Below are 12,509 nucleotides of genomic sequence, written 5' to 3'. Positions count from 1 at the left end.
TAATGGGGACTCCCCTCCACCACCACCAATGTGCCGCATCCACCTGGATGATGCGACGGCAGCCATAGTGCGCCTGTACTCCCCACACACCAGCTATCAGTGGGGAGGAGAGCAGAGTAATGAAGCCAATTCATATATGGGGATTATTAGGAGGCCATGATTGGTAAGGGCCAATGGGAAATTTGGCCAGGACGCCGGGGTTACACCCCTACTCTTTTCGAGAAACGCCCTGGGATTTTTAATGACCACAGAGAGTCAGGACCTCGGTTTTACGTCTCATCCGAAGGACGGCGCCTGTTTACAGTATAGTGTCCCCATCACTATACTGTGGCATATAGGACCCACATGGACCGCAGGGTGAGCGCCACCTGCTGGTCCCACTAACACCTCTTCCTCGACCATTAAAAAGATGCTTTCATGGTCCCTGGACCTAACCAAGGGGCAAAGCGCTAGCTTCATATGCTAATGTCTCAGGCAACTCACAAAGAAACCTGGGGGAAAATTGTATTTTGGTGAATAATGCGCCTTTCAGAAGAAGAATTTTATATTGTCATAAATGTTTTCCCCACAAAATTGAATAAGCAGTTCTGAAATTAGTTTTAAAATAAAGAATTTTAAAAATGTTTTCAATATGACACAACTTCTAGGATTGTCTGTCATTAATTTTGGACAAGGACAGTAGAATTCTTGTTCTGTATTTCCCCCTAATGTACTGTACTTTGTTTTACATAACCAAACATTTGTGTTTCATGGTCTCTGTAAATATGAAAATTCTCTGCATTGCACAAGCATTGTGAGCAGATACAAAGAGCGTGCCTATCTTTAAATGTTAAAAAGCTTTTTTTTTTAAATCAAATCCAACAGAAGCTACACGAAATTGGAGAGGAAAGCCCTTGTTAGAGCAAAACTGGTGTGCGGCACTATCCGTCCGCAATTTCTTGTAATGTAAAGCATAAAAAAAACAAGCGCAGTTTAACTTGAGGGAAAGTGCAATAAATTGGGAAAAATAACTGGGAAGTGCAGTTAGGCCATCTATTAGCCGTATGTAAGTCCCAATTATAGTGCTATCATCTGTTGTTAAAGCGCACTCCAAAGGTAATTGTTCCAATTTAGTGCACTGCCACTGCAATTAGACTACACATGGTGTTCATATGGGTTGTCTTTGTCAAAAACGTCCCCACACAGGTGAGTCCACAGTCGCAGTGTAGCAGGAATGATATCTTTGTGCTACTGTAAAAATTGAAGTGTTTTTTTTCAGCAGCTGTGCATGTGGATTTGCAGAATTTTGGCATACCCACGTGGCAATAATTTTATAATAGCAGTCGTTACATGCAATACATGCAGTAAAACAAGAGTCAGCAGCAAGACATAAAACTGGCAGTTAAAGTTAACAATTTAAACATTCAAGCTAAAATACTGTAATGAAGGCAAACATCTGGATAAAGAAGGCAGATCAGAGGAACTTTTAATAAAAGCAAATGAAGCTGAAAATACAGTACTATAAAACTTTGCTTATCCAAATCTCAGGCTTACAGACTATTTGATGTGTGACTATGTACGGGTCTTGGTTACATCTCCATATTTTATATTTACACAGAAAATATTTGTCACAAATAGGTTTGGAAATGTATATTTATACATTGGTCACAGTACAATTAATAGGTATTATGTTTTAAATTGTTGATAACCTTAGGTACAATATAAGGTATATAATACATTGTAAAATATACTTATAAATACATATACCGTACATAAGAGTTTATGTATATGCTCATTACTAAAAGTTTATTTTAAAATGCTAAAAACAATATTCTAAAATTGTAATAACACAATTCCTGGAAGATTTAAGTAATTCATTACAGTAGCTTTAAAATTAAAACAGTAATCAGAAGTTTTCACTGAGAACAGTTGAAATTACTTTTTTTGTTTTTAAGTTAAATTGCAAGTGTTTTAGGTGCAAGGGCTGTAATTGATCTGATTGTTAAAGGATGGAGTGGTGAAGGAACAGTGAAACAGATGGACAGTAGTTGTCTGGTCATGAGTTTGAAGCCAGCTGTAGCACACAACTGGACCAGTCCTGCCAGTGGTCCCAGTAGCACAGTGACTTCTGTAGCTTCCTGGGTACCTGCAGGCTCTGCAGTGACATCAGTGACAGAGGTGCCACTCGTCCAGTTGGTGCAGAATGACCTATCATATTTTATTTGCACCCTTCATTTTTTGACACACTGTAAATTCCACAGCAACTTATAATGGGTGGACAGATCAACAGAGCCCCAACTGAGATGCATCATAACGAGAAAAATTAACAATTCCGGATTGGGGAGAATATAGAAAAAAGATTAATGAGGATTCTAAATGTATTAAAAAAAAACATTTCTTTTTTTGTTCATGCAGGAAGATGTTGGTGTATTGTTCTCAGGTTGACAGATGTGTATGAAACCAGTATGTTGAATCCCACTGTGCGTGTTTTTTGCCCCAGTGTCTGAACTGCAGGAGGAAGGAATGAATGCCATCAATCTGCCCCTCAGCCCAATTCCTTTTGAGTTGGATCGTGAAGACACCATGTTAGGTAAGACCTACAGAACATAAAAATGTCAATGCTGGGCAATATGGCCATTAGAACAATAGTCATTTACAGTATTTGTGCTGTTCATGTATTCTTTACTTTTGCAGAGGAGAATGAAGTTAGAACAATGGTTGATCCAAATTCAAGAAATGACCCCAAGCTTCAAGAGCTAATGAAGGTTTGACATTTTAACTTGTTGATTGAAGAACAAACTTGTATGCTTCACGAACCTTAAAACAGTTTTTATCGAAGTCTAAGTAATACTACCAGTTGAGTGACCTGCTGTGCATCTCAAGTCAGAAATATTAATTGGAAATATACAAAGATGTTTAAATAATACAAAGAGATACCATTTAAAGTTACAGTAAGAACATTTCTTAAATGTAAAGTCAGAGTGGTGATGTATCACATTATATAGTATACGATCTTATTGATTTTTTTATATTTTTGTTCTGTACAGTGTATTCTGTCTCAATCAGGGTTTTTGTTGCTGTTTTTGGTATTTCAAAAGCTAGCTGTTCCAATGAAGATTAGCTTTGGAAAAATGTCATGTAGATTTTAGCAAGGAGAAATATATTGTGCCACCCAATAATGTAGAATTCATAAAGCACATTTTTCTGTGTCTGTTCACCATAAGCACATTGTCCCACAGCTGTGTATTTCATTCGATGTTGAAGTCTCATTAGAAGTTGTGGGGGCAGGCAGGTAGCAGAAATGTCTGAGCACATCGTATTGCAGAAGATGCAGCAAAGTTGAAATTTCTGTAAAATGTAGACCATATAAACCGCACTTTTCAGTTTAAGTTGTAATTGCACTCTGCAGATGTAGGTTTACTGTATATAATGTGCTTTAAAACATCATTGTTATTCTCTCATACCTTTGGATAATCATTCTTAAAATAAAAAATTGTAAATGCCTACATTTACACCTTTAGCTGTCTGCTAAATAACGTGACATTGCTGTAAGCAGTCTGTCATTTTGGTTGTTTTTTTTCCTGTGTCCCTTTGTTTCACAGGTTATAATAGACTGGATTAATGATGTGCTAGTTGGAGAAAGGATCATCGTGAAAGACCTTGCAGAGGATCTGTACGATGGGCAGGTTCTTCAGAAGCTTTTTGGTAAAGACACCTGTCCTTATTTCAAATTATCCTTGAAACAAAAGAGTTTAGATCCAAAGAGTTTTTCTTGCAATCCTGTCTGACCTGCTCTTGAGATTTGCAAAAAAAAAAGAGTTAGGTATTGGAAACATTGAAGAAAATGTTTAATTTAAAATGAATGCTCATTGCCAGGATGCACAGTTTGTAAAGGTGCTTGTTTGGGGAAGAAGCTGAACCCTGTTGCGAGGATGTTTCCAGTTCAAGTCAGGGCTTTGTTAATAACAGACTGTGACTGTAGCTCCATATACTGTGTTTCTATAGACCTAGGTCGAGTCTGGTTTCTTGCCAGGCATCTGTTAGCTCATAGTGCTGTCAGACTGAGCTGCATTGCTTCTCTGTTCAATGCAAACTCTACTGTAGGCTGTGTTAGAGGAAATAGTAACAATGTCATGGCAGTGAGCCCATTTAATAAATCAAAGCAATTTCAAATTGCAGGGTTATAAAAAGCCAGTTTTTGAATTCCAGTTTTTGTTTTGGAAACAAAGATTAATTGCATCTTAATGTCAACAACTTCTTATTGCATAGTTGTTTTTTAAATGAGTGTCTTAAGAAAGCAATTCTAAATGGTTTGTGTGTGCACTTATTTTACTCTGTTTTGGGATCTGTTTTTGTTGTGAGCACTATTTTTTTTCACATGTAGAAAAGCTGGAGGGTGAGAAACTGAACGTTGCAGAAGTGACTCAGTCTGAAATCGCCCAGAAGCAGAAATTGCAGACGGTCCTAGAGAAGATCAATGACACTCTGAAAATCTCCCCTAGGAATATCAAGTGGAATGTCGACTGTAAGTGTTATGTTATTAATGTACAGCCTTGGTCACATTAAGAAGCTGTCAGGAGGTGATATTGTAGTTTCCATTTGTGATAGTTATTCTGGGTTTATCCTCTTGAGCACATGAGCAAGCCTTGGAAATGTCTCCTTCAGTTTTGTCAGAGTAAGCCATGTGAATAGAAAATCTGAGATCGCTATCATGTTTTCCTTGCATCTCAGTGGATTGTCTTGTCATGCTCTAAGATCATGAGTTAAATACACACATACCACAAACGGTACAAGAAATATGCATAAATTTAAAATTGGAATCGCCAATTTAAATATGAAATTTCTTTTATTTACCGATCTAGGAAAGTGATTGCCTTAAGGCTTCACAGTGTGTTACAGGAGAGTTAGTGCTGATTGGAGGAGTGTCACAGCTGTTATCAACATCACAAATTTGCCAAGGCCTGGAATGTCATAGGTCTTGCAAGAGCTCCTTGACCAACTAGCTCTGTGGCACTTGCCAGCAACTCACCACAAATGGCTAGATAGAGGACTGATCAGCAAGGCATGTACAAGTCATTTTTAATGCTGTTTGTAAGAGGCTGGCTTGACATTTCATTTTCAACAAATTTTCAAGATTTCCAAGATGGTAAAGTTCTTAAGCCATAACAGAGCTAAAACTGCAAGAGCAAAGAATTATGTCTCATATCTAAGATACTGTAGGTGGCTCTTTCAAGACTTCTTTTAAAACTTCACAAAGATTAAACATTTTACAACAATGGGGACAAAACATTTTGCCATTAGCCCAGCAAATAATCCAATGACCTTTAACAACGTCAGTACAGTATTCATTCAGATTTCTGTTTTGATTTTGCAACAGAGTTCACGTGGCTAATCAGTGTTGTTTGAAGCATGGCACTTCTTTAGTGTTGTGCATTTTCTTAAGATGAATTAACTTAATTCATATTAAACATTCATGAGTGTTTAATTCCATCAACATTTTTTTCCTTTTTTTATTCTTTATGGATTTATAAGAAAACAAAGCAAAGAGATTGAGCAGGATTACCATTTGTTTTTGACCACATGCCCCAGGTTGTCAGGTTACCTCCTCGTTATCTCCTGAAGCATTTTTTTAATTCAACCTTTTCTTTAAATAATTACTTTTCTTTTTTTGGACTAGCTGATCACTTTGCAGTACTCAACAGACCTGCCTATGGTAAAATTTGTGTTGTTCTGATCGCAGGTGATTTTGATTACTGACATGAATGCACTCAAATAAAAAGTTGCTAGTTTTTGAGTATGTAACCTTTGGGTGACCCAAATCAAAAGATAATCAGCCACCAGACATTGTAGGAACCTCTGAACAAAATTGTATGACATTTTGTCATCACACAATAAAGCAAGTGGTTTATTGGTTTATTTACTATTTTTCATATGTTTGTTTCAGTGGACATTCCAGGTTGATATTTGCAACCTTTCTTATGTTCTTAAATAGTATTTTTACTTCACTAAGAAATGCTCAGTCATTCAGCTTCATTGCCTAATATAGGCTAGTTACTGTTCTATTGTTCTGTTCTTGGATAACTATGAAATCATGGTGTACTATCATGAATCTATCTTTTGAGTTATTGTTTTCTAAAAACGTTCCTAAGATCTAGTACAGTATATAGACATACACAAAGACCATCTTATTTTTAATTATCATGTACAGTATGATACCTTTGCTTGACATTGAGTATTTAATCAGCACCTGGTAAAATGATGTAGCTACCAGACGTGGAGAAAATAGATGTGAAGCTAAGTTTTTATAAGAATCATGCATCCTAAAGTACCCATAGCCAGACCCTGTTTAAAATTGCAGTCCTAGGACTTGGAAGATAAAGCCAGAAATCTGGATTAAAATATTTTGCAGGTTGCTGCAGCTTTTTATGATGTCCTATTTCTTTTGCCTTTGACAGCTGTTCACGCTAAGAGCCTGGTGGCCATTTTGCACTTGTTGGTGGCTCTGTCCCAGCATTTCAGAGCCCCCATTAGGCTTCCTGACCATGTGTCCATACAAGTGGTGGTCGTTCAGGTAAACTGTCGTTTCCAGTTTTCCTGGTTTTGTCCAATGTGGTAACCTAATATGTTTTGCAGTTAAATTCTAATCCTCTAGTGATCCTTTTTTAATACATTAATCATCTTCACCTTCCAATTAATTTGTTTTCTTCTCTTATTTACTTAAGTACTCATTTCCAGGTGTAAAAATTAACGTGTTTTTCATGCCTTTTTCCATTCGTTTAAAGTGTTGTGTAGCATTTTAATATACATTTTTTGCAAATAATCCCTGGAAATGTTAAGGTGCATCCCAAAGTTGCTGAATAAAAGGTTTCTGCTTAAATTCCAAGACTTTTTTTATCTCTTTAGAATTCCAGATGGAAATATATATTTTTTTTAAACTGTGGTGCTTTGAAAAAATTGGAAATGATAAACCTGTTGAGGAGAATTCAATCCATATAAGATATATGTATTTTTTCCTGGTGTCTTCTATAATTTAGTGCTTTGTCCTTTTTCCCACAGAAACGTGAGGGAATTCTTCAATCTCGCCAGATCCAGGAGGAAATCACTGGCAACACTGAGTATGTCAGCGCTGTCGTAGTCAGCGATTTCTCTTAATGGAATACAGATGCCCAGATGAAATTCAATCACTTTGCCATGGGTTTGATACTCTAGTTAAACCCCCTGAAGGAATACAGTGAAGAACAGTAGAATTCTCAACCTGAGTGTTGAGACAGTTGAGCCAGTGTCAAAGAAAAGCCTAAAGACAGTTTTAGGGATGGCCTTCTCTATTTCTTTTATTTCCCATTCTCAACAGCAAGTTAAAATACCAAGGATGGTCAGAGACGAGAGAAACGTATGTGATATGTCTGACCTTTCCAAGGGACTTGTAGGGATGCTTTCAGAACAGGGTCAGTGCAATTTCTAAGGTTCTTTTGCTAAATTATTAAGAAGTTTAAAAAGTAGTATTACATTTCAATTCAAAAGGTCAACTAACAGTGTTCATTCTAAAGCAAAGTTTCAAGTGCTAAAATGAGCACTGATTGATGAGTACGTAATAAGCCTTAAGACATTTCTTCTGTGCAGAGACCCACGCTTTGTGCCAAATTTTGTGCATCTAACACTGGCTTTTGTAAACCTGTAGTCAATTAATTGATGTCCAGCTCATGAAAGCTAGCCAAGAAAATAGCCTGTGACATAATGCTGTTGTCATGCTACTCAAAAACGTTGCGGAAAAATGTTTCTGCAAGAGCAGATTGGAAGAGAAGAAAAGGCATTCTCGGACAGAAGCCTCTCTCTGGAATAATGGCCTTGCCCAGCTGATTTGATTCTGTCTCTCAGGGACACAACTCCGGCTCCTAATCACATCCCCCTGGTAACACAATCTGTTTGACGGCATATGTAAAATTTCAAATGGAAAAATGCACTCTTGATTTTTTATAGCATAAGTACATTATTCTAATATGGGAATCAGTCCATTTTTAACTGTAGCATTGCTTTCTTTCCCTTCTTTATAGGGCTTTATCTGGCAGGCATGGTAGGTACTTAAATGTTGTTGTGAAAAATAATACTTAATATTGTTTGAAAAGCAGCTTGTCACTTGTCAAAGAAACATTTTATATAGTGAGTTGCATTGTAATTAACGCAGTGTTTGATGTAAGAGGAATTCTCAAGTATAAGGAACTCTTGAAGTGTGATTCTTTGTTACAGGAAGGCCTCAATCTCTAAGTGCTTCATAAATTAAATATTGGATTTGTATTCTTGAGCCTATGTACAGTTTCATTCCATTCCATTATGTTTTTGTGAGGAGTGAGCTGAGTCCTATTTTATGTCACTTATTAATAATAACAAATTAAATGTAGCAACAAGCTTTTTTGTGCAGTACGCTCAATAAAAGAAGTTAACAATAGTGACTTTAGTAAAGTTACAGCTTCGTGCTTGTCATAAATAAATGCAAATTTCATATCTGCATTAGTGCACTGAAATGAAATTTGACTGATTCCAAATATGATTTATTCATATTTGTGGGTTTTTTTCCACTGGAAGGCTGTGTTTCATTGAGGGTAATTATTAACAGAAACAGGAAAAGTGATAATGCTGTGAAATTTCCTGTGTGTTTTAGCATAGCTTGTGCAAATGATAGAATGATACCAAAGCATTTCTATAGCGCTTCTGCTGCCATTAGAAAAACTGTCCTGTGGTTGGAATACTGTACATAACAACTTCTTTATTTTGTAATCTTTTAGAGCGGGATGCTTTTGATACACTATTTGATCATGCTCCAGACAAACTCAACGTTGTGAAAAAGGTACAGATTTACCTACAGATTCAATGGTGATGAACTTAGCAGTTTTCTGAGTACTTTAAATATTATATTTAAATATATAACGTTTTATCTGCACTTGTAATTTCATTCCAGTTATATGAATCGCAGATTCACTGATTCACAAGATATTTTATATATCTTGCAAGCACTTTTCTTTGTAATTGAAGTATGTTTTGTTTATCTATACCTCATCATTAGAACAAACACTTACATTAGTTCGGGAAGTGTGACTGTTTTGTATGATTCCTAACTCAGTGAACCCACTTTGTAAAGTGTGTGCTGTTTTCCAGACCCTGATAACATTTGTGAACAAGCATTTAAACAAACTGAATTTGGAGGTAGCTGAACTGGACACTCAGGTAAGAAAATAAAAGGGACAGAATGCTGCCAAACCATCTAGTTATTGTATTTTGTTTGTTACTGGGTTCATTGTGACATTGTTACAGAGTCGTGAAATAAAGGAACAAACAGAAAATTTTTTTTTCCTTGAATGGAGGCAAAGCAAAGCGATAAGTACAGAACTCGCAAGAATAAACATCTTAAATCTAATTTATTTCTGTGTTACTGAATTCACATTTTTGTTTCTTATTAGAAATACACATTGTTAAGAGAATAATCTGTCATAAAGAAACAAACCATAATGTTCTGTAGGTACATAATTATCCATATCACTCATATCTGTCCCTGACTTGACATTATAGTATTTGCCGGTTTAAATAAAAACTCTTCTCTCTGTTAAGTTTTCTTTTAGACACATTCTTTAAACTTCAAACAATGTGTTTAAATCACTATGTGAATGTATTCTTTTTACCTGTTATTAACAGAAAGTGGCTGGAATTACTTTCTTACCATAGCAAAATGTTTTAATAAGATGTGAAGTGGACTATTTGTGACTGAAACCTGCATAATTCATAGTACCTTGTGCAGTCATTTGATCTCGTCAAAATGTTAAATATATTGCTCCAAAAGGCTGTTTTTACATTTGATTCAAAATGGGACAAATATCAATGTAAACAATGAAGTGTCTCTTTTAGCACAAACTCTCAAGATTGTATGGTTTGCATATTTTAATAAAATATGAGAGAGCTACGGTTTTTGTTCTGCAGACTTGCTCACATTTTTATGATGCTTTGGTGTGCTGGGCAGAAAAAAAATCATGCATGTTCTGTTCTCCTTCAGTTTGCTGACGGTGTCTACCTTGTTTTGCTCATGGGCCTTTTGGAGGGATACTTTGTCCCGCTATACAACTTCTTCCTTACACCCGAAAACTTTGATCAAAAGGTATGTTGAAATAATTGACCTTGAGATCTGCCACTTCAGTTGCCGACACTGAAAGTGGTAGAGATTTTTTGGGAACAAATGCTCAGCTAACTTGCGGTAGTTGCAACCCCAGTGTTTTTTTTTAAGTTATTGAAGACAGTTCCAACCTTAAAGCTTTTTTTTTTACCCTGTAAAGATATGTATATTTAAAAATTGCAGTTCTTCTTCTTGTTTTCCTGTTTCATACTTTCTGTGATAATTGATCTGCATACAGGTTGTTGCAAAAAAAAAAACCTATAACTTCATTTCCAGAAGATCAATAGAAGAGCTTTTCAACATCTGCTAAAAATTGGCCTTCTTCATAGTGTTTTTTTTATTTTAAAAAATCAACTTAGAAATTTCAGTCAATATAAAGCCGTCTACCCTTTTCACTCTCAGTATTCCAAAAACCACTATGTCTTGGACTTCTCCAAGAAATGTGTTTTGTCCATTATGCTTGTGATTTATTTGTATTATATTCAGCAAAGTATCTAAGTGCAGATGAAATGTCCATAGGTGACTCTCCACATGGTGAAAAAAATAATTTGGGGAAAAAAAGCTCAGTTATGTTCAGTAATTCTGTTGTCTGAAAAAATCAAACTTTTCTTTCTAATTTAGAATGCTCACAAACCTTCATTCAGTTTGGACTATCCAATAGTTATTCAGACTTGCTTTCAGGTGGCACTAACTGTTCCTGTATTAGGGAAACTTACATGCTTATATTTACTAAGGAGCAGGAATGATTAAGACAATTAGGCCACTTTGGCTGTGATGTGCAAATGTAGAGGGTCATCATTGATCTGCAGTAGTGCAGAATTCGTTTTTGCTTATGAAGGTGACTTCTGGCAATACCCATTTGGGAGAACAGGGATTACAGCTGTGTGGTAAACAGTCAAATGTACATCATTCCTAGGTGCTTCCACCTACAGTGGACTTGTAGCACAGCTTGGATTCAAACTTGTAATGCTGATGGTACATCATGCATTCCAAAAGGAGGGTTTAATCAGGTGTCCACTTTGAGAACAATATATGTTTGTTTTTTGTTTTGTTTTTTTAAAAGGCTTCTTTCTGGCTTCACAAGCCTCAATTTTCAGCAACAGTTGTTTCAAACAAATATTTGTTTTGGCAGCAGCTCAGTTTTGCTTCCAAAACATGTCAGAGTTAAATTGTTCTGAATAACCTGCACTTATTGTTATGGTCAGAGTTACTCCCAAAAAATCTTTCAGTGTTTTTTTTCAGTGTTACAGTAATAAAGAACTGTAAAAGATGAAGTAAATAGATTTCACGGGGGTTAATGATAGAGGATGATATGGAAATAGTAAACATGCTAATTAATATTTCCCACAGATATTTTTACATTTTTTTCATTAACATTCCCCATGTTACAGAAGGAGCTCTGTGAATATCGAAGAACTTGAACACTGCCAATGAGATTCTGTAGGGGTTAGGACATCTTGAAAAAAATAAATTACTGGGACCTAGTGGTATTCCCCAGTTGTACGTAAGGAAATGAAAGATGCTATTCATGGACCCCTACTTGGGATACTTCATCTCACAATTAGGATGGGAGCTGTTTCCAGAGATTGGAGTGTTGCAGGTCTAACACTAAGTTAACTTGTTCAAGAATTTATCAGGTTTACATCTGTTATTGATAAGGTTAGGAAAACAATGTAGCAAAAGTTTCAAAAACATGTACAAAACAATAGTATTTTTCACTTTACAATAAAATTGTGAGCTATTTTGTTATAAACCCACATGATTTGAAATAATCACTGCATTTTTCATGTCTCGTCTCTCGACTACAAACCCTACAACCACACCCAGGACACAGATGTGCCTTGTTTTGGGCCTTGTAATGTTCAATGATGTGATTTCTTACATATATACATTTTTCCTTTTTATAATTTATTAATTTTGGGCCTTGTAATGTTCAATGATGTGATTTCTTACATATATACATTTTTCCTTTTTACAATTTATTTTTTATTTTTACTGGATGTAGAATATTGACAGTGAGAGTCTTGCCTTTCTAAAATACCTTGTCCCCAACTTTACCCTTTTCTAGGGAAAGTAGTTGCAAGTTTTTTTAAAAGATTACAAAAGAGCATTGCTGTATGCATTAAAACTCCTTCTTATTAATATAAGTGAATCATAATCCTTTGTTATTTAAATGCATCATGCTGTATTTTTTTTCATAACATGTTGTTTGTAACATTTTCATATGGAATACTTTTTGGGTTGAAGTTCCCAGGAGACAAACAATCCGAGTTTCTTGCAGAAAGCTATTTAGAATTCTTGATCAGAGATGTACACAATAATGTATCCATTTTTTTGCTGTTGCTGTCATGTCAATTGAAACTCTTATTTCATG

General features: G+C 35.7%; 1 protein-coding gene across 1 annotated transcript in view; it reads left to right on the top strand.

Annotated features, from left to right (window-relative positions):
• LOC148645601 (alpha-parvin) overlaps positions 1-12,509 on the top strand; it is a 29,630-nt gene that overhangs the window by 6,110 nt on the left and 11,011 nt on the right. The window contains exons 2-11 of the mRNA XM_088611589.1: positions 2,480-2,569; positions 2,674-2,744; positions 3,582-3,684; positions 4,364-4,504; positions 6,435-6,550; positions 7,036-7,094; positions 8,031-8,050; positions 8,760-8,821; positions 9,130-9,198; positions 10,019-10,120. Coding sequence (XP_088467715.1) covers positions 2,480-2,569; positions 2,674-2,744; positions 3,582-3,684; positions 4,364-4,504; positions 6,435-6,550; positions 7,036-7,094; positions 8,031-8,050; positions 8,760-8,821; positions 9,130-9,198; positions 10,019-10,120 — 833 coding nt within the window. The remainder of the gene's footprint in view (positions 1-2,479; positions 2,570-2,673; positions 2,745-3,581; positions 3,685-4,363; positions 4,505-6,434; positions 6,551-7,035; positions 7,095-8,030; positions 8,051-8,759; positions 8,822-9,129; positions 9,199-10,018; positions 10,121-12,509) is intronic.

Source organism: Lepisosteus platostomus, chromosome 18 (genome assembly GCF_059453375.1).
Source record: "Lepisosteus platostomus isolate fLepPlt1 chromosome 18, fLepPlt1.hap1, whole genome shotgun sequence".
Classification (NCBI taxonomy): domain Eukaryota; kingdom Metazoa; phylum Chordata; class Actinopteri; order Semionotiformes; family Lepisosteidae; genus Lepisosteus; species Lepisosteus platostomus.
This window is presented reverse-complemented; position numbering and strand designations above follow the sequence as displayed.